The 20000-nt window shown below is 40.9% G+C and overlaps 14 protein-coding genes across 14 annotated transcripts; 7 read left to right on the top strand and 7 right to left on the bottom strand.

The window, feature by feature from the left end:
- Positions 1–236: 236 nt before the first annotated feature.
- Positions 237–1034, bottom strand: EROM_040640 (M phase inducer phosphatase; the record flags this gene model as incomplete). Its single annotated transcript, XM_009266054.1, has 1 exon — positions 237–1034. The coding sequence occupies one exon, from the start codon at positions 1032–1034 to the stop codon at positions 237–239; it is 798 nt and encodes a 265-aa protein (XP_009264329.1).
- A 256-nt stretch (positions 1035–1290) lies between these two features.
- EROM_040630 (Ser/Thr protein phosphatase 2A) lies at positions 1291–2196 on the top strand (the record flags this gene model as incomplete). The annotated part of the gene is made up of 1 exon (XM_009266053.1): positions 1291–2196. One exon carries the CDS (start codon positions 1291–1293, stop codon positions 2194–2196), a length of 906 nt encoding a protein of 301 aa, XP_009264328.1.
- A 58-nt stretch (positions 2197–2254) lies between these two features.
- On the bottom strand, positions 2255–9415 carry EROM_040620 (vacuolar protein sorting-associated protein; the record flags this gene model as incomplete). The annotated part of the gene is made up of 1 exon (XM_009266052.1): positions 2255–9415. The coding sequence occupies one exon, from the start codon at positions 9413–9415 to the stop codon at positions 2255–2257; it is 7161 nt and encodes a 2386-aa protein (XP_009264327.1).
- Positions 9416–9435: 20 nt separating this feature from the next.
- On the top strand, positions 9436–10143 carry EROM_040610 (RAS-related GTP-binding protein Rab11; the record flags this gene model as incomplete). Its single annotated transcript, XM_009266051.1, has 1 exon — positions 9436–10143. The coding sequence occupies one exon, from the start codon at positions 9436–9438 to the stop codon at positions 10141–10143; it is 708 nt and encodes a 235-aa protein (XP_009264326.1).
- Positions 10088–11023, bottom strand: EROM_040600 (putative dolichol kinase; the record flags this gene model as incomplete). Its single annotated transcript, XM_009266050.1, has 1 exon — positions 10088–11023. The coding sequence occupies one exon, from the start codon at positions 11021–11023 to the stop codon at positions 10088–10090; it is 936 nt and encodes a 311-aa protein (XP_009264325.1).
- Positions 11024–11120: 97 nt separating this feature from the next.
- EROM_040590 (putative lipase) lies at positions 11121–12011 on the top strand (the record flags this gene model as incomplete). Its single annotated transcript, XM_009266049.1, has 1 exon — positions 11121–12011. The coding sequence occupies one exon, from the start codon at positions 11121–11123 to the stop codon at positions 12009–12011; it is 891 nt and encodes a 296-aa protein (XP_009264324.1).
- Positions 12012–12035: 24 nt separating this feature from the next.
- Positions 12036–12386, bottom strand: EROM_040580 (putative Swi5-like protein; the record flags this gene model as incomplete). The annotated part of the gene is made up of 1 exon (XM_009266048.1): positions 12036–12386. One exon carries the CDS (start codon positions 12384–12386, stop codon positions 12036–12038), a length of 351 nt encoding a protein of 116 aa, XP_009264323.1.
- Positions 12387–12472: 86 nt separating this feature from the next.
- Positions 12473–12943, bottom strand: EROM_040570 (40S ribosomal protein S11; the record flags this gene model as incomplete). The annotated part of the gene is made up of 1 exon (XM_009266047.1): positions 12473–12943. The coding sequence occupies one exon, from the start codon at positions 12941–12943 to the stop codon at positions 12473–12475; it is 471 nt and encodes a 156-aa protein (XP_009264322.1).
- A 180-nt stretch (positions 12944–13123) lies between these two features.
- On the top strand, positions 13124–13642 carry EROM_040560 (ubiquitin conjugating enzyme E2; the record flags this gene model as incomplete). The annotated part of the gene is made up of 1 exon (XM_009266046.1): positions 13124–13642. One exon carries the CDS (start codon positions 13124–13126, stop codon positions 13640–13642), a length of 519 nt encoding a protein of 172 aa, XP_009264321.1.
- Positions 13643–13738: 96 nt separating this feature from the next.
- EROM_040550 (putative methyltransferase) lies at positions 13739–14821 on the top strand (the record flags this gene model as incomplete). Its single annotated transcript, XM_009266045.1, has 1 exon — positions 13739–14821. One exon carries the CDS (start codon positions 13739–13741, stop codon positions 14819–14821), a length of 1083 nt encoding a protein of 360 aa, XP_009264320.1.
- Positions 14822–14958: 137 nt separating this feature from the next.
- Positions 14959–15699, top strand: EROM_040540 (hypothetical protein; the record flags this gene model as incomplete). Its single annotated transcript, XM_009266044.1, has 1 exon — positions 14959–15699. The coding sequence occupies one exon, from the start codon at positions 14959–14961 to the stop codon at positions 15697–15699; it is 741 nt and encodes a 246-aa protein (XP_009264319.1).
- A 126-nt stretch (positions 15700–15825) lies between these two features.
- On the bottom strand, positions 15826–17589 carry EROM_040530 (X-prolyl aminopeptidase 2; the record flags this gene model as incomplete). Its single annotated transcript, XM_009266043.1, has 1 exon — positions 15826–17589. One exon carries the CDS (start codon positions 17587–17589, stop codon positions 15826–15828), a length of 1764 nt encoding a protein of 587 aa, XP_009264318.1.
- Positions 17590–17746: 157 nt separating this feature from the next.
- Positions 17747–19069, bottom strand: EROM_040520 (lysyl-tRNA synthetase; the record flags this gene model as incomplete). Its single annotated transcript, XM_009266042.1, has 1 exon — positions 17747–19069. The coding sequence occupies one exon, from the start codon at positions 19067–19069 to the stop codon at positions 17747–17749; it is 1323 nt and encodes a 440-aa protein (XP_009264317.1).
- Positions 19070–19321: 252 nt separating this feature from the next.
- On the top strand, positions 19322–19849 carry EROM_040510 (hypothetical protein; the record flags this gene model as incomplete). The annotated part of the gene is made up of 1 exon (XM_009266041.1): positions 19322–19849. One exon carries the CDS (start codon positions 19322–19324, stop codon positions 19847–19849), a length of 528 nt encoding a protein of 175 aa, XP_009264316.1.
- Positions 19850–20000: the final 151 nt, after the last annotated feature.

Raw genomic sequence — 20000 nt, 5'->3', positions numbered from 1 at the left:
TCACTACAGTGTCCAGTGGATACTGGACTTTTGCTCCATGCATTCCCACCATCAATAGGAACCACCTTTTCATTGATCCTCGGAAGCCTATACTCCTTTTATCTGTTTTCTGAGGATGTGTTTAGGAATAAAAATGGTAGTTGGTGCTTTGGCAGCATATGAAACTGCATTAGATTAAACATTTACTTTCTTTGATAGTAAATCTTTACTGGTAATTACATATGAAAATTGAGCAACTAGTATCGTTTATTTGATCTAAATTTGTTTCTTTTATACAAATCTCTATAGTCAAGGCTGTCCATGGCCACATATCCTTTTGGGTCGCATAGCCCAGGATACTTGCTGTAAAACTTCCTATATCCACCCTCCATCACATACACTTCAGGAATGGTCAGAAGCGGATATGGGTTCTTCATTCTATCCATGTTCCGGAGGTGCTGTGCAAGCCTTGGCGCCCTGATGGATGAAAACTCACAATGGAAGATCAAGGCCTTTGGCTTCCTGAAGAGAAGGCCTAGCTCCCTGGTAGAGCTTATGTTTACTGCATTCATTATGTGTCCTCCTTGATATTCATATGGGAACCTACAGTCGATGACCAGGTAGTCGATGTTATACATTCCTTCAATAACCTGCTTGGTAACATCGACAGAAATCCTCTGGATACTATCGCTTTTTCCAGGTCCAAGTGTAGGAAGTGAGAACACCTCACCATTGCTGAAGTCCTTCCAGAAATCAATAAGATGCCTTCTCACAATGGGTGCAGAAGAAACTCTATTTTGATTCTGAGTCGCATGCAGAGACGTCCACATCCCCTTCTCTCTGAACTTTCCTTTCTTTACAAACAGTCCTGGACGTCCCATTTCAATCGAATCAAAAGCATCAATATCAACAAAAGGATCATTTGCAGGAGCCTCAAGCTCGATGTTATCACTGGAAGACCAAAGCATTTCATAGAAAGGCTTGATGTGCATCTGGTCTACTGCCGTAGGGTACTGATCGTTGTCGCTTGAAGTGAAGGCCGAGCTATTTGTCATAGTAGATAGATCCCTGAGGGTGTGCTTGGTAAAAGCTGAATATTATAAAAAGTCATTTGCAGAATTTAAATTAATGAAAACCAATCATATGCAAATAACCACCTGGGCTGGTTGGTTTCTGTGCAGTAGATGGCTCTGGTGTGCTTTCTAAACTTTCATGCACATGGCGTTCAGCTGTTGCTGTGGCTTGGAAAAACCTGGATTTGAAACATGAAGATGAAACAGAAAAAATATTTGAACCCTGAAGAGACAAGAGATGATCGAGGGCTATCTTGAAAGGCTGTTCAAATGTAATTTATTGACAGAGGCTGAAGTAAGGCACTTGTGTGATACAGCAACTGAAATGCTGATGAAAGAGGAGAATGTTGTCAATGTCAAGGCACCTGTGACTATATGTGGAGATGTTCATGGACAGTTTTATGACTTGATGGAATTGTTCAAGGTCGGCGGTCTTCCACCCTACACAAACTATCTATTCATGGGGGATTATGTAGACAGGGGGTATCATTCAGTTGAAACCATTTCGATTTTACTATGTTTAAAGGTAAAGTATCCTGATAGAGTATGGCTGTTGAGAGGAAACCACGAGAGTAGGCAGATAACTCAGGTTTATGGATTTTATGACGAATGTGTCAGGAAATACGGAACCTCTCTTGTATGGAGATACTTCACTGATCTTTTTGATTACTTACCTGTTGCTGCTGTTGTCGGAAATGATACATTCTGCTGCCATGGAGGGTTAAGCCCATCGTTTGACACATTAGATCAGCTGAAGGCTATTGACAGGAAGGTCGAGATTCCCCATGAGGGCCCCATGTGTGACCTTCTCTGGTCTGATCCCGATGAGAAGCTTGGATGGGGCCCTTCTCCTAGAGGAGCAGGATTTACTTTTGGCAAGGATATAACAGATTCCTTCAATGAAAGAAACGGATTGAAGATGATATGCAGGGCTCATCAGCTTGTGATGAATGGGTACAACTGGAGCCATGAGAAGGGGTGTGTCACAATATTCAGTGCACCAAACTATTGCTATAGATGTGGAAACTTAGCCACACTCATGGAAATGGATGAGTATGGAACATACAGTTTCACACAGTTTGAGCCTTCACCTACAAAGATCGAAACCCTTGTCTCTACCAAAATCCCAGACTACTTCCTGTGAGACCACATCTGTGTGTTATTGATATAAAATTTTATTAGATCTTTAATTTTTCTGGTTATTATGTTTCATTTCTTATGACTAGCTCTTGGTAACGTCTCTCTATTGCTAACCTCACCGAAGTTGAAAAAGAAGGTCTTTCAACAGAAATGCTGAACTCTCCGATCCTTAGTTTGTAGGTGTTCTCTTCAACAACTATACTTTCGAGATTCACATCAAGGATACTGATGGAATCAGACACTAGTAGTCTTTCGGTAGTCAGAATGAGCTGGCATCTTCCATTAAAGTCTCCAAATGTCCCGTCAATAAATCTTTCCTTTTCATGGGTCTTTTTGACAACAGCTGTGAATATATAAAACCCTTGATTCAAGCCTTCATCATGCCAGCCTGAAAACCTAGTGGGCCTTGGATATTGAATTCTTTTGATCTTGCCATTCATCGATGTCTTTATAACATCGGAAATGTCGGTTATAAGATCTGCAACTTCTGCAATGGGCCTAGTAAAGGCACCAAGGAGCCCTTTGCCCAGCCCTTTCACAACACCTGCAACTCCTTGTGAAGCCCCTTCAACAGGTGATATTGCTATTCCTGCCATTCCACGTGTTATGGAATCAAAGAAGTTCCCCGTCCCTTTGAGTATAGCTCTCATAGAACCTTTGGAGTTCCGAGTCTTAGGCACAAGAAGGCATGCGTCATATGAATAAGGATGATGAACCTTTGCATGTTTAAGATTTACATCACATCCCACAAATCTGGCACCTGTTCCTATACTTTTCGAGAACTTCCCAACAGTATTAGAAACACCATAGATAGTGTTCTTCAAGAAACTTTTCCCTCCTTTCACAATTCCATGTGTAACACTGGTATCTAGGGTGGGTTCGGTGAGAAGATCCTTGATCCCCATAGACACTGATTCAGTAAAGCTTCCTATGTTCCCAATAAGGTCGAGATGTGTAATAACTTTGTAAAGATTCTTTTTGAGCTGAGTCATGTAGAAAATGGTCAGAACATCCTTAAGCTCCTCAAAAGTGGTGTACAAGCAACTCTCCTTCATTCCATCTATTTCCAAAGAAAAGTCGCTGATATTGTTTATGAGAAGCCCCATAACATTAGAGATAAAGTCAGACTCCACGTCCTTGAGGAAATTGACTTTTGCTCTTATTCTTTCCATCTTTAGATTCTGGATCCTTATGTTTCCTTCCTGCCCTTTCACCCTGTCCTCTCCTTGTGCAAGCATCTTGCTAACATTCATGGCCAGGCTTTCCTCAATGTTCAATGCAAAGTCCTGTATTCTGCAATACAAATTCGACACTGAAACATGATGAGCTGAGCTTCCAACAGTAAGCTCAAACACAAGGAATTTATCATCACTTTTTCTCTTAGATCCCATTCTAAGGCTCTTATCGAGAGGATGGAGGATAACAGGAAACACACAAAATACATTCTGATTATCCACCTGTATGCTTTCAACAATGGCTCCAACCGTCCACTCTACATATTTCATACTCGATCCCCCTCTAGGCATCTCTATCTCTCTTAAAACACGCTCCAACGTGATCTCCATCCCTTTTAGGTGTCCGCAAACAACCTCATCTCCTTCCCTATCCACTAACGACATGGCCAAACCATCAACCACTATTTTCAGATAATCCCTAGTCTCATTACCAAGCATATCTCTTTTGGAAACCCGAACAATTCTTGTGGTGCCAGATTGGGCTATAGACACGATGATTCCAGATGTGAACAAAACCCCGTCCTTGTTCAAGTCCAGTTGAATCTTCTTATCTTCAATGCATAACAATATCACCGGATCAAGTACAAGACTGTCTAATACGTACTTATACACAGAATCCCTTAGCACGTCATGTTCGACAGTGTCATGGTTTTGTGTGAATTTCAGGTCTATGTCTGTATCATTGCATAACATATATGGCCAGTTCGTTTCTGTTCTTATGCTAAATACATACTGCCCAAAGCTTCTGGACTTGTTTACACTGAGTAGAACAGTCTCGGACCCTTGCAATTTGAAGTACTCTGTCGTTTTGATGTCTAACGGGATGAACGCTCCAGAAGACCTTAAGGATCTGTTGTCCATGCAATCCGGATCAAACAAGTAGAATCCATTTGTAGATGTATTGAAGATCACCTCTTCACAGGGCTCCACATAATAGCACACCTGTTCAGACACTGCTAGAAGTCTCATCTGAGTTTGGTTTTTTATCAAATGAGCATGTCTGAGCTCAATTGTTCTTCTCCCTGATTCTTCTTTGAACCCAAGAAGAAGGCGGATTGTCCTAGGGTAAACACCTATTCTTGGTCCAAGTCCTCCGAATATGGCCTCATTTGTCCACACAAGTCCCTCATGGATACTTTTAGGCTTCTGAATCCCATTACTCTTTCTTTCCAAGGCAATGGTTCGGACGAATTTCTTCCTAACGGTTATATGCACATCAGTACTATATTCTCCAGCACACAGCTTGTAGATAACTTTTATCTCGTCGCTGCATGAGGTTCCTGGGCAAAACTTGGTCCCATTAATGTAAACTTCATTCCCAAGATGATTTTCAACCACTATAAATGGCCAGATACCCATTCGAATCCTGTGTATAAGAGTATGCTTTCCAAAGAAAGTATCTATCTCACACTTCTCCTTTCTTATCTCTCCAGAATGTCCTGGCTCAATCAAGATAGATGGCTTGCTATGAAATATCCTGGCTTTGGATTGATTCCCGAGGTTCTGTATCCAAACCAATGGAATCTCAGAGAAGTCGATGTCATATACATCTTCTCTACAATCCTTTCCAATAAAAAATGGAATGTTCTTTCTCAAAACTCCTCCTTCGTCCACATATCCATCATCTTTGCCAACAGAAAACATTAGGTTCAGCGTGGATGTTGTTCTGTTCATCACTTCAAAGGTCGGATAAACAATTATCAGAATTGAAGACGTTCCAGAGGCATCCCTTATGATTATGTCAACCCCCACCACCATCCAGTCTAGCCTGCACACCGTTCCAAAAATCCTGCTTCCATCCCTTCCAATAGTATTTGCATCTATCTTCACAACACCAGAATACTTTCCGTATGCTCCTATCTCCAAGAAGAAGCCCTCTTCTTGCGGAATTGTATAATAAAGGCCGGGAGGCATTGCTACTTCTTCAATGGTTCCATCCAAACAGTGCATTCTTCCCATTATCTCCATCTTGCATAGGTTGAGAAACGATAACTTGTACGTAATTGTCATGATCCTTGACTTCCCGTTCCACAGCACATCAATCACAAAGGTCTTCCCTTCAGATACAAACAAAGATGTCCAGGTGTCTACAATGCAGATCGAAGCACCCGCCTCTCCTTCTCCGATACAAGTGTCATGTTCATCATAACCTATGGCAAAATCAGACTCCTCGTTTTTGATTCTTTTGACTTGCTTTTTAGTCTTAACCCACAGTGGTGTACAGGTTATGTTTCTTACATTGATTTTACAATAAAGTGGTTCTCTCTTAGACATTAGCCCATTCCTTTTGCTGCCAAAAAGACCAACAATTGCATTTGTAATTCCATGTAAATACAATATTCTTAGCTTTGAAAGTGCTCTGATGTCTAGGAGGGATCCACACTTCTTTACAACAAAGACATTCTCTTCAACAAAAGGAACGAATTCCATGGAATTCGGGTTGTAGACAGCAGATGAACAGAGGATCCTTCCTCTGAGTGAATGTAACTCCTGGATGTCAAAGTATCCAACAGGAAGATTGATTCTAAGAAGGGATGTGGAATCATCCACCATTACCGTAAGATCCATAACCAATACATGGAACCGTTCTTTTGACATCTGGATCCCGAACTTCTTGCATATCTTCATATATTCAGAGGAGCAGAAGGAGACAGTGGTGATCAAGGAATTCGCCTCATACCATCCACCTACCATAGATAGAAAAAAGCTCTCGGCCCCATTGCTATTCACTTTTTTATATGTCACTTTGCTTCCAGGCTCATTCGAAATAGAAAGATCCAAGGTTAGCTCTTCATTGTACTTTACATTTCTTATTCTTATTTCGGCCATTTCTTTGTTACTTATACATACTTCATCTATACGGACTTCTGTGCTTTCTGTGCAACTTACACCGTTTCCAGTGCTCAAGAGAGGATGAAGTGTTGAGGCAAACCTGAAAGGCTCAAGACACATCTCTATTCTACTTATAAAGAGTTCAGTAGCCCCTTCTCCATTCTTGGCATTAATCCCAAATAAACTTATATGCTCTCCATCATCAGACACAACAGATAATTCTTTCATGGATACTTCCCACCAATCCGTCTTTTTGAAGAGAATTAGCGGGCACTCTATCTTGAGATATCTCTCAGAAAACACCACTCCAAGAGATATGTCAAATAAAATACTACTCCTTTCCTCAGATGTACCTGATGGCATTGAAACCCCCTCTAGCTGATCTTTCATCTTGATGAGAACTCTTTCATCAATCTCTCCCCTAACACTCCCCTCAATAGTAGTTCCATCACAGGACTTTTCAAATCTGTTGATGCCTATCTTCATGGATTTCTTCCTATCAAATGATAGACCCAAAATGCCACTCATGTCCGTGTCAGATATTGAGATCTCAAAAGGACATACGGCCCCTATCACTTCATCTTTGAAAATCCGGAAGTCCTTCACTTCCATCTCCAACCCCTCTACCAGTCTGATCAGGAGTGCCCCTATAGTAGCTTTAAAGGTACTCACATCATTTCCCATTCTTCCAAGTATCCTTTCAAATGCCTTTAAGCTCTTGACATCCTCCTTGTTTATCACTACCATCGCAGACTTGCATTTGTACTCCTCTCCAACCTCAAGATCTTCTATATCAGCCATACTTTCGTCCAGGCTCATATTCACACTTCTAGCCAAACCCTCAAAATATTCACTCACACTAATATTCAAGGTCTTTCCTTTACATTTTATCGCCCCTTCTACCTTCCCAACCTTGAAAATAACTTGTGTAGACACTTCACTCTTTGGCATCCTTGGCATTCCGTGCACAAATCTGCTGATTCTTCTAGCCATGCCGCATATCCTTAGGTATTTGATATCCAAAAGCAGAACCTTTCCAATCCTGGCCTCAGCCTTCATCCTAGGAATACGGCACACGGTTCTTCCTGCCTCATTCAATATCTTTCCTCTAAAGATCTCTATATCAAATATGGTTCCCCCGTTTCCAGACATCCTGATCCTTCGGAGCTCGACCATTCCCTTCGGTCCGTTGATCCTTATGGCATCAGAACATACTTCGAAGTTTGGAACAACAAACCCGACAGGAAACACTACTCCGTTCCCTTCGAAACCATTCGGACATACTCCATGTGCATAGAGATCCACCATTGATGTTTTCACATAGAACACATTGTCAACAAGCAGAACAGATGTCTCAATTCTGTTTGAGAGAGCCTCTTTTTCTCTAGACACGGGGTTAATCCAATAAACAGAAGAAGATGATACAGTTAGTGATGCTGCCTTCTTAATGCTTATTCCGTCATTCACATACGAAAAAACCATTCCTCCACATTCAATGCCATATCTGTTTGATGGCTCGATCCCAACAAATCTTTCTAGATCAGACTCAAGGCCAATCATATCCACCTTGAGATCAATCCTTGTCTTACCTTTAGATCCCGATGATTGGTATGAGGGAACCCATGACTCCCTTACAACCTTCATAAGGTTCTCGAAACAATGAGGAAGTTCTCTTCTATAATTCAATACTCTCAACTCCCTAGCTATTCCTTTGGCATACATATTGGGTCCATCATGGGTAAGAGTCCCCCTTACATCCAGTAAGAAGGAAATCAACTCGTTGTGGGGCTCATATTCATTGCGCCTGGCATCAATGAAGTACAGCTTCCACTCATTTCCCTTGAAGTCGATTTTAAATGGTGAAAGTAAATTCTTTGTACTAACTCTTCCTTTGGGAATGACCATCTTGAATCCTTGGTGTTTCTCATCAGTAACCATCATACTTACCTCCCCTACATTGAATGAAGCCGGGATCCCTACCGATTCTCTTTTCTTACTACTCCCTTCTCTTATAAATGACAGAAGGTTCTTCCATGATTTCCTCTCAGAATCTCTGCAATGACTTCTTTTTATCTTCAATAGTCTCTCAAACTGTATCTCTTTCTCATATCTCTTCTTCCTTTCCACCTCACTAGGAGACAGCTTCGAAACCTTCAGAATTTCCCTGTACTCGTTTACCTTTATCACTATCTTACTTACATCCTCCAACAAAACACCTTTTGATTCAATGGCCTTCTTTTGTAGCTTGATAAGCCGCCTCCATATCTCTATCACTCCACTCCTTTCAGAGTTTGCTGGGTCTTTCTGGTCTTCCCATAAGTTCATTTCCCTAGCCGCTTTCATTATCTGTCTGTATTCCAAGTAATTTCTGAACAGCGTCCACCGTACTCTATCTTCAATGTATTCTCTACTACCTCTTAGGATCTTTTCAACCACTTGTTGCTTCATCTCTACATGAAAACCATCTAGATTCACCTCAATCTTCGGTTTCATATCTCTAGACGACATCCAAACCTTGCCACAAATATTGAAAGGCCCTGCCACCTTCGATCCTCCAGATACCTCTACTCCATTGATGTTCACCACTTTTCCATTCTTCATCTCCTTTGGGTCTTTTCTACTGAATTCCAGCTTCTGAATCTTAAGGCCGATCGACTCTCCACTCACATATTCCAAATTCACATTTTCAATCAGAATCCTGAATCCATCCTTCATAATCAAGTCCTCAAAAACTACAGGGCTCTCCTCTCGAGCATCAGACAGGACACTGAGCTTATCAAGCTTACTCATAAACTCATATTTCTCATACTTAACGCATTCTATGCAGGGCTTCTCATCAAGAAAGCACCAGCAGAACCCAGCTTTTCCGAGCTTGATATCAATGTCCTTTATGTATATCTCAATAGGCTTCCTAGAAAAGCTCTTCCATGGTACAAGAACTCGAAGAGTCCCTATACAGTTCGAAATAACCCTCCCTTCAAACAATCTTGAGATGACAGAAGACTTGATTCTTAGGTTGGATACAGACACATATCCCTTGAATATCCCAAGCTCAAGCTGGTGCTTATCTATGTTCTCTACATAACTTCCAAGAAATTTGTTCAGTGTTTTCAGAAGGATCTTCTTGAGCATCGGGGACCCAAACAAACTCTGCATTTATCCTTTACTGATGATAGATGGCGGAATGTTTTGGATGTGGTTTTAGATATCTTGATATTATAAATCCTAGATGTTTATTTGGCATGCCTGGAGTCACAAAGGGAGAGAATTTTGATTACCTATTCAAAATAGTTCTGATAGGAGACTCGGCTGTCGGAAAGACAAATCTTTTGGCGAAACTGACAAGAAATGAGTTCTATAAGGATTCAAAGGCAACAATAGGTGTTGAGTTTGGTACAATCACATTCAAGATAGGCGAAGACATCGTTAAGGCACAAATATGGGATACTGCAGGCCAGGAGCGATACCAGGCAATTGTTCAGGCATATTATAGAGGAACATCTGGTGCCGTCATCGTCTACGACATCACAAACAAGGATAGCCTTAAGAAGGCCACCAGTCTTTGGCTTAAGCAACTCAAAGACTTTTCTCCAAGCGAAATACCGATTGTGCTCATTGGAAACAAGAAGGACTTGGAAGATTACAGAGCAATAGCCACAGAGAAAGGGAAGGAGGAAGCAGTTGCAAACGAGCTGTCGTTCTTTGAAACCTCTGCATTGACTGGAGAAAACGTCCGGGAGGCATTTTTTGAGCTTGCCAAGACGATTCATAAGAAGATGAAAGCCCCAAAAGCTTCTGCAGGAAAGCGACGTCTCAAGAGTGTTGAGTTCAAGAAAGAGAACCTGAAGGAAGTGAAACCCAACCCCAAGAGAGGTTGTTGCTAGGGTTGAACCTCTTCAATATCTGAAAGTATAAAACTGCAAAAAGTGGGATGGATACGTTATCATTAATTGGAATAAGATACTCTGTAATCCCTATGAATACGAAGAATGGCACCATATCGATCTTTCTGTAGAGAGTGAAATAAACCATCGTTCCTGACACTGTACCTCCTATTGAACCCTGAATAGACTTCTCCGTCTTCCCTAGCCATTCCCCAATGATCGAGGCCATAGAGTCCTGGAAACAGATCGAAACCAAAACAGAGACATATTCCACATGTCTTATGAACAGTCTTGGATATATGCAAGCAGATAGAAGATATATATGGGATAGTACAGTTCTTCCCTTGTCATTCTTGCTAAGGTAGGGCTTGAATAAAGAATTAACATACTTGCATGACGATAAGAGGCCCAGAACGAGGAGGAGTCCTTCTCCGAGTACTAGTGACATCCTATATTCTTTGTAGAACACTAGGAATGCAAAGAAATGGAAGGTCTTTCTCTTGAGATTTGTCCAGGATGACCTGAATAGGAAGGTCTGCATTAAGAGACAGCCCAATGAAATGCACACGACCTCGATGAAAGCATAAGGCTCCTGTTTCATCTCATCTATGGTTCGAAAAATGTATTCGGGGATGTTAACTATTTGCAGACATTCAGATATCTTTGCAAGTAGCGGTTTACAGGGATCAGAGAAAATCGCATATCTTACTCCTAGGAGTGGAGATCTTATTTGTATCTTTTGTTCTATACATTTGAGTATTACTGCGGTTATCCATCTTTCTGGAACCTGTGAAGTGCTTCTGCATGTTTCTAATGAAGCTGTTTCTACTACAAGGTCGACAATATCTAATAGAATGATGTATGATAAGCTACTTCTCATAGAACTTAAGGGAAGGAGAAATAGATATTAGAGCAATCTTTAGGGATGATGAAACAGAATATAAACAAAAGGATGTTTGGATCTTATCTTCTTTATTATGCTTTTCCACTTCTTACAGGCATCTTTGTACAACAATACACATGAAACTATTCACAATGCTTTCTATCCTTCTGGTAGGATTCTGGAAAGTGGAACTGCCTCTAGCATTGATGCATTCCAAGAGTATGACCTAAACCTTATTGATAGGGTACGTCTTATGGAACTTGTTGAGATGGCCTCAAACACATATCACAGCCATGATTTAGACACCATACTGGACAAATTTGGATATGATGGAGATGGAGTAAGAGCAAAGGCCTTCAGATACAACGGAAGGGTAGCCATTGCATTCAAGGGAACAACACTCTCGGTGATGGGGGTGGGAATAGGAAGAACCTCTAAGAAAGACAAGCTTCTAGACAGGATCCTATACTCCATATGTAAAGACAAAGGATGTGAGGAAGAAAAGATTAGGGAATTTGATAGCATCGGATACTTCAGTGATGGTTTGAAGATAGTCGATTATGTCAAAAGAACATATCATGAAGATAAACCAATTCTTATTGGGCATTCTCTTGGAGGGACAATTGCATCACTACTTGGAATTAGATACAATCTCTCTGCAGTTGCCTTTTCTTCTCCTGGAGATGCACACATAGCAAGCATTCTTGGGTTCTATGATACAAAAAGAGATCATAGCAATATTCTACACATTGGGATGTGCAATGATGTTGTATTCCGTGGAGAATGCAGTAAGCCATACAGTCCTTGCAATATTCTTGGATATGCTATAGAAACAAGATGCCATGTTGGAAGATCTTTGTGTATAAAAGATGGAGAGTGGAACAGTCTGATTTATCATCCAATAGATGTGATGAGGGCAAAGATCATGATGCCGGAGGAATTAATACTAGTTGAAGATAATACGAGAACAAATTGTGTTTACTAGGCTTTCATACTCTTCATGGCCTTGCTATTCTATCTCCATCCCCAATTCCTCATGAACATCTTTTGCTGTTGTTTGCCTTAGATTAGCTATTTTGCCAATAAGCTCTTGTCCTATGTCCTTGATTTCGTTGTAACTGTTCAGAAGAAATATGAATCTCTTAATCTCTTTGTCTATGTCTTTTATATCCAAATATTCAGCTAACTCGTGGTTGACTTTCTTCCATAGCTCGGTCTCAACAGTCTTGCCATCCTTGGAAAGATAATAGAAACCATCCTTAACCTCGTCAATGAAATTCCGTTCAACAAGGAAATCAAAGTTCACTATCTTACTCTTGTGTATCACCTCTTCCTTTTCCCAATCATTCAACAACTTCATTAGGCCCCTGTTGCTTATCGATTTGTGGAAGAGATATTATAGCTAAATACAACAATAGGGTGTTCAAGGTACGCAATAAAGCTTTATTAGATACTCTCAAGAAGCTTGAATGAGCCTGGAAGGGCTTTCTTGACATACCCCAAGACCACAGATGATTTTGTCTTGGAAAGAGGCCTGGTTTCTCCACACATAACGACATCTCCAACATTGATCATCCCTTCAAAGCAAGGAGACATATGGACAGAAAAGTTGGTATGCCTTCTTGAGTACCTCTTATACTTCTTACTGTAATGAACATAGTTAACAACAACAACAATAGTCTTCTCAGCCTTCATCTTCTTGACAACCCCCTTGAAAATCCTTCCTCTAACATTAACATCACCTGTGAATGGGCACTTTTTATCAATGTATTGACGAGTGTAAGCTGTTTCCGGCGCCTTGAACCCACAGACCTCCTCGCGAACCTTTCTTGCAGGCTTCTCGTCCTCCGACGCATATGGCTTGGCATAAACACCTGTCTGCCTCGGGTAAACCTTTAGCTTCTTTGTTTCCTCCATTCAGGGTGAAAATTTTGGCAAATATTTCTTAAAGCCATCTCTAACCATGAACGGCCGAGCCTCGATGTTTATACCTGCGTGCACAAGCAGGAGGTTTCATGTGCCGCACTAGTCAAATACTCTTGCATTGTGAATCCGAAACTATATAAACCATTAGGATTTCAAACCCAAGAAAACAATATGGCAAACAAGGGAGGCTTTTCAAAAGGACTTCTTCTCAAGGACTACAAAAGAATCCAGGAGAATCCTAACGAGTATTACAGTGTTGGGCTGGTTGATGGAGACATATATACATGGGAGGTCTTAATCTTTGGGCCACGAGCGACGCCATATGAAAACGGGATTTTCAAGGGGCGAATGGTGTTCCCTATTGATTATCCAGGCTCTCCTCCAAAGTTTCGGTTCTGCTCGAAGATGTGGCACCCAAATATAGATGAAAACGGAAACGTCTGCATATCCATATTGCATAACCCCGGGGAGGACGAGTATGGATATGAGTCCCTTGGTGACAGATGGCTTCCTGTGAGGACGCCAGAGAGTGTGATACTGAGTATAATAACACTTCTCACATCCCCGAACTGTGAAAGCCCTGCCAATGTGGATGCAGCACAGCATTTAAGGGAGAATGAGAAGGAATATAAGAGGAAGGTGATGGAGCTTACTGCAATGACCCTTGATCTTTACGACAAGGAAGGGTGAGACCTTGCAGTAAAGATAGCGAATAAATGTTTTTATTTGACCCAATCTCTCTATTTTCCCTTGATGGGGGATGACTTTGCAAGGAACCCTTCTGGAATGAATTTCAAGAATGAAATGAAGTCAGTGATTTGTTTGAAGGCACTGGGGACAAGCGATAAGGAAGCCTCTGAGTGTATCCAGAGGGTTAAGGAGTCGATAAGGAAAGTTCCTCGTATTCCATCAGTAATCAAAGTTAAAAAGAGATACACCACATTCAGGATTCTAACAGATACTGGCTATGATCTTCTCATTCTAGTGAATGAAGAGCTTTCGAACGAAGAGAGTGAGCTTATCGATGTAGAGATTGAGCTACTCTATGAGTATTTTACCTACAATGAGGTTCTTAGGAAAGTATTACCCAAAGAAGTTCAAACACCCTCTTCTTTTGAGATCGTTGGGTCTATAGTTCATTTGAACCTAGATGAGGAACAGATAAAGTACAAAGATATAATTGGTCAAGTTGTGTATGATAAGACGGGCAAGACAGTGATAACAAAAACGGGTCAAATATCAAATGAGTATAGGTCATTCGATCTAGAGGTGATAGGAGGAGAGGGCATACTGGAGACTATTCATAAAGAAGGAGATATCCTTTTTTATATTGATTATAAGAATGTATACTGGTGTTCGAAGCTTCAAAATGAAAGGCTGGATCTTGTTCAGAAGCTTAGAGATGGAGATGTCCTATGCGACCCCTTTTGCGGAGTAGGGCCTGTATCTCTGGCTGCATTGAAGAAAGGATGTAAGGTCTACTCAAACGACTTAAATCCACATGCAATTAGCTGCCTGAGGAAATCTATGGAAATCAATAAGCTTGATCCAAGGAATATCGAAGTCTTTAATCTTCCCGCAAGTGAGTTCCTCGAGAAGATAGCTGGGAGAAAGATAGACCATTTTTTCTTAAATCTTCCTGACCATAGCTTAGATTATCTCAGAAAGATCAGTGCCTGGGATGACGACTCTCTAGTCCATTGCTACTTCTTCTGCAGAAACAATGAGGATGTAGGCCAATACATCTTCTCAAGAGTCGGTCTCCGGGTGGATCCTAGTATGGTGAAGATAGTAAGAAAAGTATCCCCATCCAAGTGTATGTACAAGCTTGAGATACCTTGTATTTTTCTCAGAAGTGGGTTTTACTGATATCATCGTCTCTAGGCTATTACGGTCGAGAGGTATTCTATGTCCATTCCCATTTATACAATGAGTTTTAAGATCTACCAATGGAGACATGTTCCCCCTTTGAAAAAAATAAAAAGAAAAATGGAAAAAGGATGTGAATGTATGTAAGGGAAGGAGAGGAGGATTTTGTAAATTCCCAAACACAGGAAAGAACCAATGCACTGAAATTCTTGAAGACATTGATTGTAATGGAGGGATTTCTGAAAGTCCTGAAGATCTTAGTCACCCTTACTGTGCTCTTTCTCACAAGAAATGAAAAGTGTGAAGTTCCCTTGAAGCTCTTTCTGCTGGTATACATGGTGATAACAGTAGCTAAGTTTGGAATATTCATGTCGAAGAATATCCCGTTCTTTAGAATTAATAGAATACCGGAATACAGGGAGAACACAGACATAACCCTGTTTTCCAATTTCATAGAAGCTCTTCTTTTGTTCTGGTATCTCATTGGGTTTAATTGGGTCCAGGAATGCGAGGATTGTAGTACTACAAATCCTCTTCTATACTACACAACGGTCGTGTTCGTCGGGCTCGGGTTTGTAGCCTTCATTGCGCCTCTTATAGCTATTGTTTTACTGCTGTTTCTTATAACATTTGTAAAGCCGAAGCTTCAAGAGGTGATGTATAAAGATCAGAATGATGTTTCCGACGATACTTACCACTGTACAATATGCTTTGATAACTATATTCCTGGAATCAAATTGAAACTTCTCCCCTGTGGGCACCACTTCCACCAGGAATGCATAGATGAGTGGCTAGATCTGAAGGATACCTGCCCTCTTTGTAAGAGAAACATCAATTTACTATACGACTTGATTGACCCACCTGAATACGAGGTTTGATTAGTATTGTTTTGGACTAATTAGTGTATTTTTCCCACCAAGAGAAACTCAGAAAGTTTATATGTGTTGAGATTGTTAAATAAATCCCTAGATAAATAAACCTTACTCCTATAAACCAAACAATATTTATTTCTTGATAGGTACTGTATTCTCCATTAGATATCTGTATCCGATTTTTCCCTTCATAAATGGCTCCAGGGTAGACCTTATTTCTTCATTAATTCTGTTTAAATGGCTCACCTCCTCTTCAGACATCATGGAAGTATCTATAAGCCTAAGGTGATATGGGACAAGTGTCAAGTTAGTTATTTCATAGAACTTACCATCAATATCTTTCAAATATACAAGATTCTCAATCCTTATTCCATATTCCCCTTCTTTATAAAAGCCCGGTTCAATTGAAAATACCTGCCTAGGCTTCAAGAGCTGATCACTTGAATAGGAAATAGTTGGTGGAGACTCATGCACACATAGAAAATGGCCTACTCCATGTCCAGTAGCATGGCCATAATCTTCCATCTCATTCCACAGGTCAATTCTTGATAACGAATCTAAGACTGATGGTTGCATGCTAGACTTGAATCTCATTCTCATCGACCTTAGCTGCCCCTTAAGAACACGAGTATAGCTTTTCTTTTCTTCAGGAGTTGGCTCTCCAAAATGCAGGGTTCGTGTGGTGTCTGTTGTCCCGAACATATATTGTGATCCGCTGTCAATAAGGATAACTTCGTTTCTTGATACAACCCTATCACTTGCCTTGTGATGGACAATCGCTCCATTAGGCCCTCCTCCGACAATCGATTCAAAGCTTGGCTGAACATACCCAGAAAATCTCTTCTTGATCCCATCTAGCCTTTCTTTGATGACCTTCTCAGATATTCCTTTATCGAGACTTAGATCCACCCATTCAAATAACTCTACAAGTGCCATCCCATCAAATATATAAGATAGATGAAATCCCTCAATCTCTACTTCTGCCTTCTGAGACTGAAGTAACCTTATCTTATCGCAATACTCTATGCCCTCAAACAGGTCTTTGACATATGCATTACACTCACCAGAAATAACAATCCTACCTTTAAGCCCTGTTGCATGCCTTACAAAATCGTCGTAGGGATAAATGTCCACATCGTCCATTTTGATATTCTTTTCATTGGTGAACAACTTTGCAGAATCTTTGGACACAATTGCATATGAGTAGAATACAGGGTTGTAAAGGATATCTGATCCTCTCAGATTGAATATCCATGCTATCGTGTCAAGTTCTGTAATCACCAATGTTTGGTCTGGCTCAAGAATCGATCTTATTTCCTTTAGCTTGTCCTTGAATGCTCTTCCAACAACACTGGTATCATCACCACTCAGCTTGTTCCTTAATGCTTCTCTGTACTCAGAATCCTCACATAATTCTATAAGCTCCATTTGGTATCGCCGGAATTTCTCCTCTTCAATACTATATACTTTGTTAAAGGCTCTCAGGGGCCTGTCCTTCCATATAATATCCACCAGGTCGTTTTCAAAAGGTTTCAAAGTTATTCCCCGAGACTCAAGCTTATTCTTTAGATCTTCATACTTTCGAGACCGAATGAACTTCTTGCATATCCCAACCTGCTTGCATTTGCACACCTTCTCAAGATACTCATCTATCCCCTCCTCCTCTTCCATCTTCTTAAGTTTGTATTTCTTGGATTGGTTCATTGCTTGGATATAATATCTTGAGTCGGTGTACAAGGCAGGGTGTGTACAGGTTATAGCTATTCCATTCGATCCAGAGAACCCAGTTAGGAATTTGACCCTTTCATCCCCCTCTCCTATATACTCATTCAAGTGCTCATCAGAAGTAAATGTAAGGTATCCATCCACACCATGCATCTTCATTAATCTCATCATATCCTCCTTGTCTTCTCTCCCCTCCATCATATGATCACTCAAGTTAATATTTGCATCCGAAGCTCCAATCAATACCATAAAAGAAATTCTTAGAGCCTTTGTAAGGGCTTCTTCACATTTCATTATTTACAGGGGCTAAAAATCAAATAAAACACCTTTATTCAGGCTTCATCGTGGGGAAGAAAATCACATCTCGAATGTTTGCTGCATTGGTCAAATACATTATAAGCCTATCAATCCCCAGTCCCCATCCTGCAGTAGGTGGAAGACCGTACTCAAGAGCTGTGCAGAAATCTTCATCGTTCATCATCGCCTCATCGTCCCCGGCATTCATGTCTTGTGCCTGTTGAATAAACCTTTCTCTTTGTTCAAAGGGATTGTTCAGCTCCGTATAGGCATTACACACCTCCTTACAATTAATGAACAGTTCAAACCTTTCGGTAAGCCCAGGTTTGGACCTATGGTTCTTGGCCAGTGGAGACATCGCTATTGGATAGTCCTTGATGAAAGTTGGATTCACACATTGAGGCTCAATCACATGTCCGATCAGCTTATCAAGCACTCTTGTCAATGTACGAGGTTTCTCGACATGTATCCCTTCTTTTTCACAAGCTTCTAAAAGCTTTTCCAGAGTTTCCGGGCTATCGAGAGTTTCCCCGCTGAGATCCAATCCAAGACGGCTGTTAAGCTCCTCAATAATACTAATAACTCGGAAAGGTCTTTTGAATGACAACTCCACGGACTCAGATCTTTCTTCTCTTTTCTTTGGACTGTATACTATCGTATCTGTTCCAAACATCTCTTTAACCATCCCACTCATCAGCTCCTCCGTCATCACCATAAGGTCATTATAATCACCATAGGCCATGTAAAACTCACAGGATGTAAACTCGGGGTTATGAGTAAGGTCAATCCCCTCGTTTCTGAACTGCTTTCCTATCTCATATACCCTGTCAAGGCCTCCAATAACAAGTTTCTTCAAATAAAGCTCAGGAGATACCCTCATGTAAAGATCCAGTTTAAGTTCGTTATGGTGAGTGACAAAGGGCTTTGCCGCAGCCCCTCCAGGGATCAGGTTCATCATCGGTGTCTCAACCTCCAGGAACCCTCTGGAATCCAAAAACCTCCTGATGTACCTAATTATTTGTGTTCTCTTCTGGAACCTTTCCTTCGACTCCTTATTGATCAAGAGATCCATGTACCTCCTTCTGTAGATGGTCTCTGCATCCTTTAGTCCAAAATGCTCTGTGGGAACAGTTCTCAGACATGGAGAAAGAATAATGACCTCACTGACAAATACAGAGGACTCGAGGGTCTTTGTTCTCCCAGGCTTTCCAGTAAACCCTACTATGTCCCCCCTCTTAAGGAATTTTATTATTTGGTCTTTCCCTACCTCCTTGGCATCAATCACCAGCTGAAGGTTTTCTCCATTCGAGGTAACCATGAAAAAGCAGAATCTGGCATGAAGCCTTATACTCATTATCCTACCAGCAGATCGAACCACATCATTCCCAACAAACTGCTCGCTTATTCCTCCTATTCTTTCGAGGATCTCCCCAAAACTATGAGTTAGTTCAAACTTATGGGGATACATATTCATACCTTGCTTGATCCCGCTTTTCACAGCACTAGCCCTTTGGACATAGAACTCCTCTTCCGAAAGCTCAACTTCATTGCTGTTCCTAACCATTTTGGGGTCTTCATTCAGCTAGGATTTAGCCCATAAAGATAAATGAACAGAAAAGTATACAAAAAAAACAAGAAGGTGGTAAAGCTACTCTCAAAGATAGGATACAGAATTCCTTACCAAGTCATTGTCGAGTGTGATTTTGTTGCTGCAATGAACAGATATCATCTAGGACTTAGACACATAAATGACCTGTTCAAGTCTCAACCAAAGCTCTTTATAACCAAGTGTGTTTATAAGAAGCTCAAAGAAATTGGAAGGGACCATAAGGAAGGGATCTCAAGGTATCTGGAGATATTACACTGTGACCATAAAGAAGTAAAAGAACCATTGAGCTGTCTAAGAAGAGTTATGAGGAAGTCGAACAAGAACCATTACATCCTGGCTAGCAACTGCACAGAAATCACAGACCTTATTGGAACACAAAGGAAGATTCCTGTGGTTTCGTGTAGAGGAGGAACGCTAGTAATAAGTGCAGATCTTCAAGAAATCCCTATGTATAGTGGATTCAAGACAGAGGCAGATGAGGAGGAGCTCAATAGGCTGGAAGCTTTGTTTTCTACAGAAACATGAGGCCTTGGGAAGAGAAATAGTAATATAAATGTCGAAGCATTAAACTCACTTTATTTTAGCTACCTAGTGTCAGAAGGCCTTCCTCCTTTTTCTGCTTGATCTTCTCCCTTGAGCTTTCTACATAACTCTATGGTTTCAATAGACAGTTTGA

This window comes from Encephalitozoon romaleae, chromosome IV (genome assembly GCF_000280035.1).
Source record: "Encephalitozoon romaleae SJ-2008 chromosome IV, complete sequence".
NCBI classification, from domain to species: Eukaryota; Fungi; Microsporidia; family Unikaryonidae; genus Encephalitozoon; species Encephalitozoon romaleae.
The sequence above is the reverse complement of the archived record's forward strand: the minus strand, read 5'-3'. Positions and strand labels throughout refer to the sequence as shown.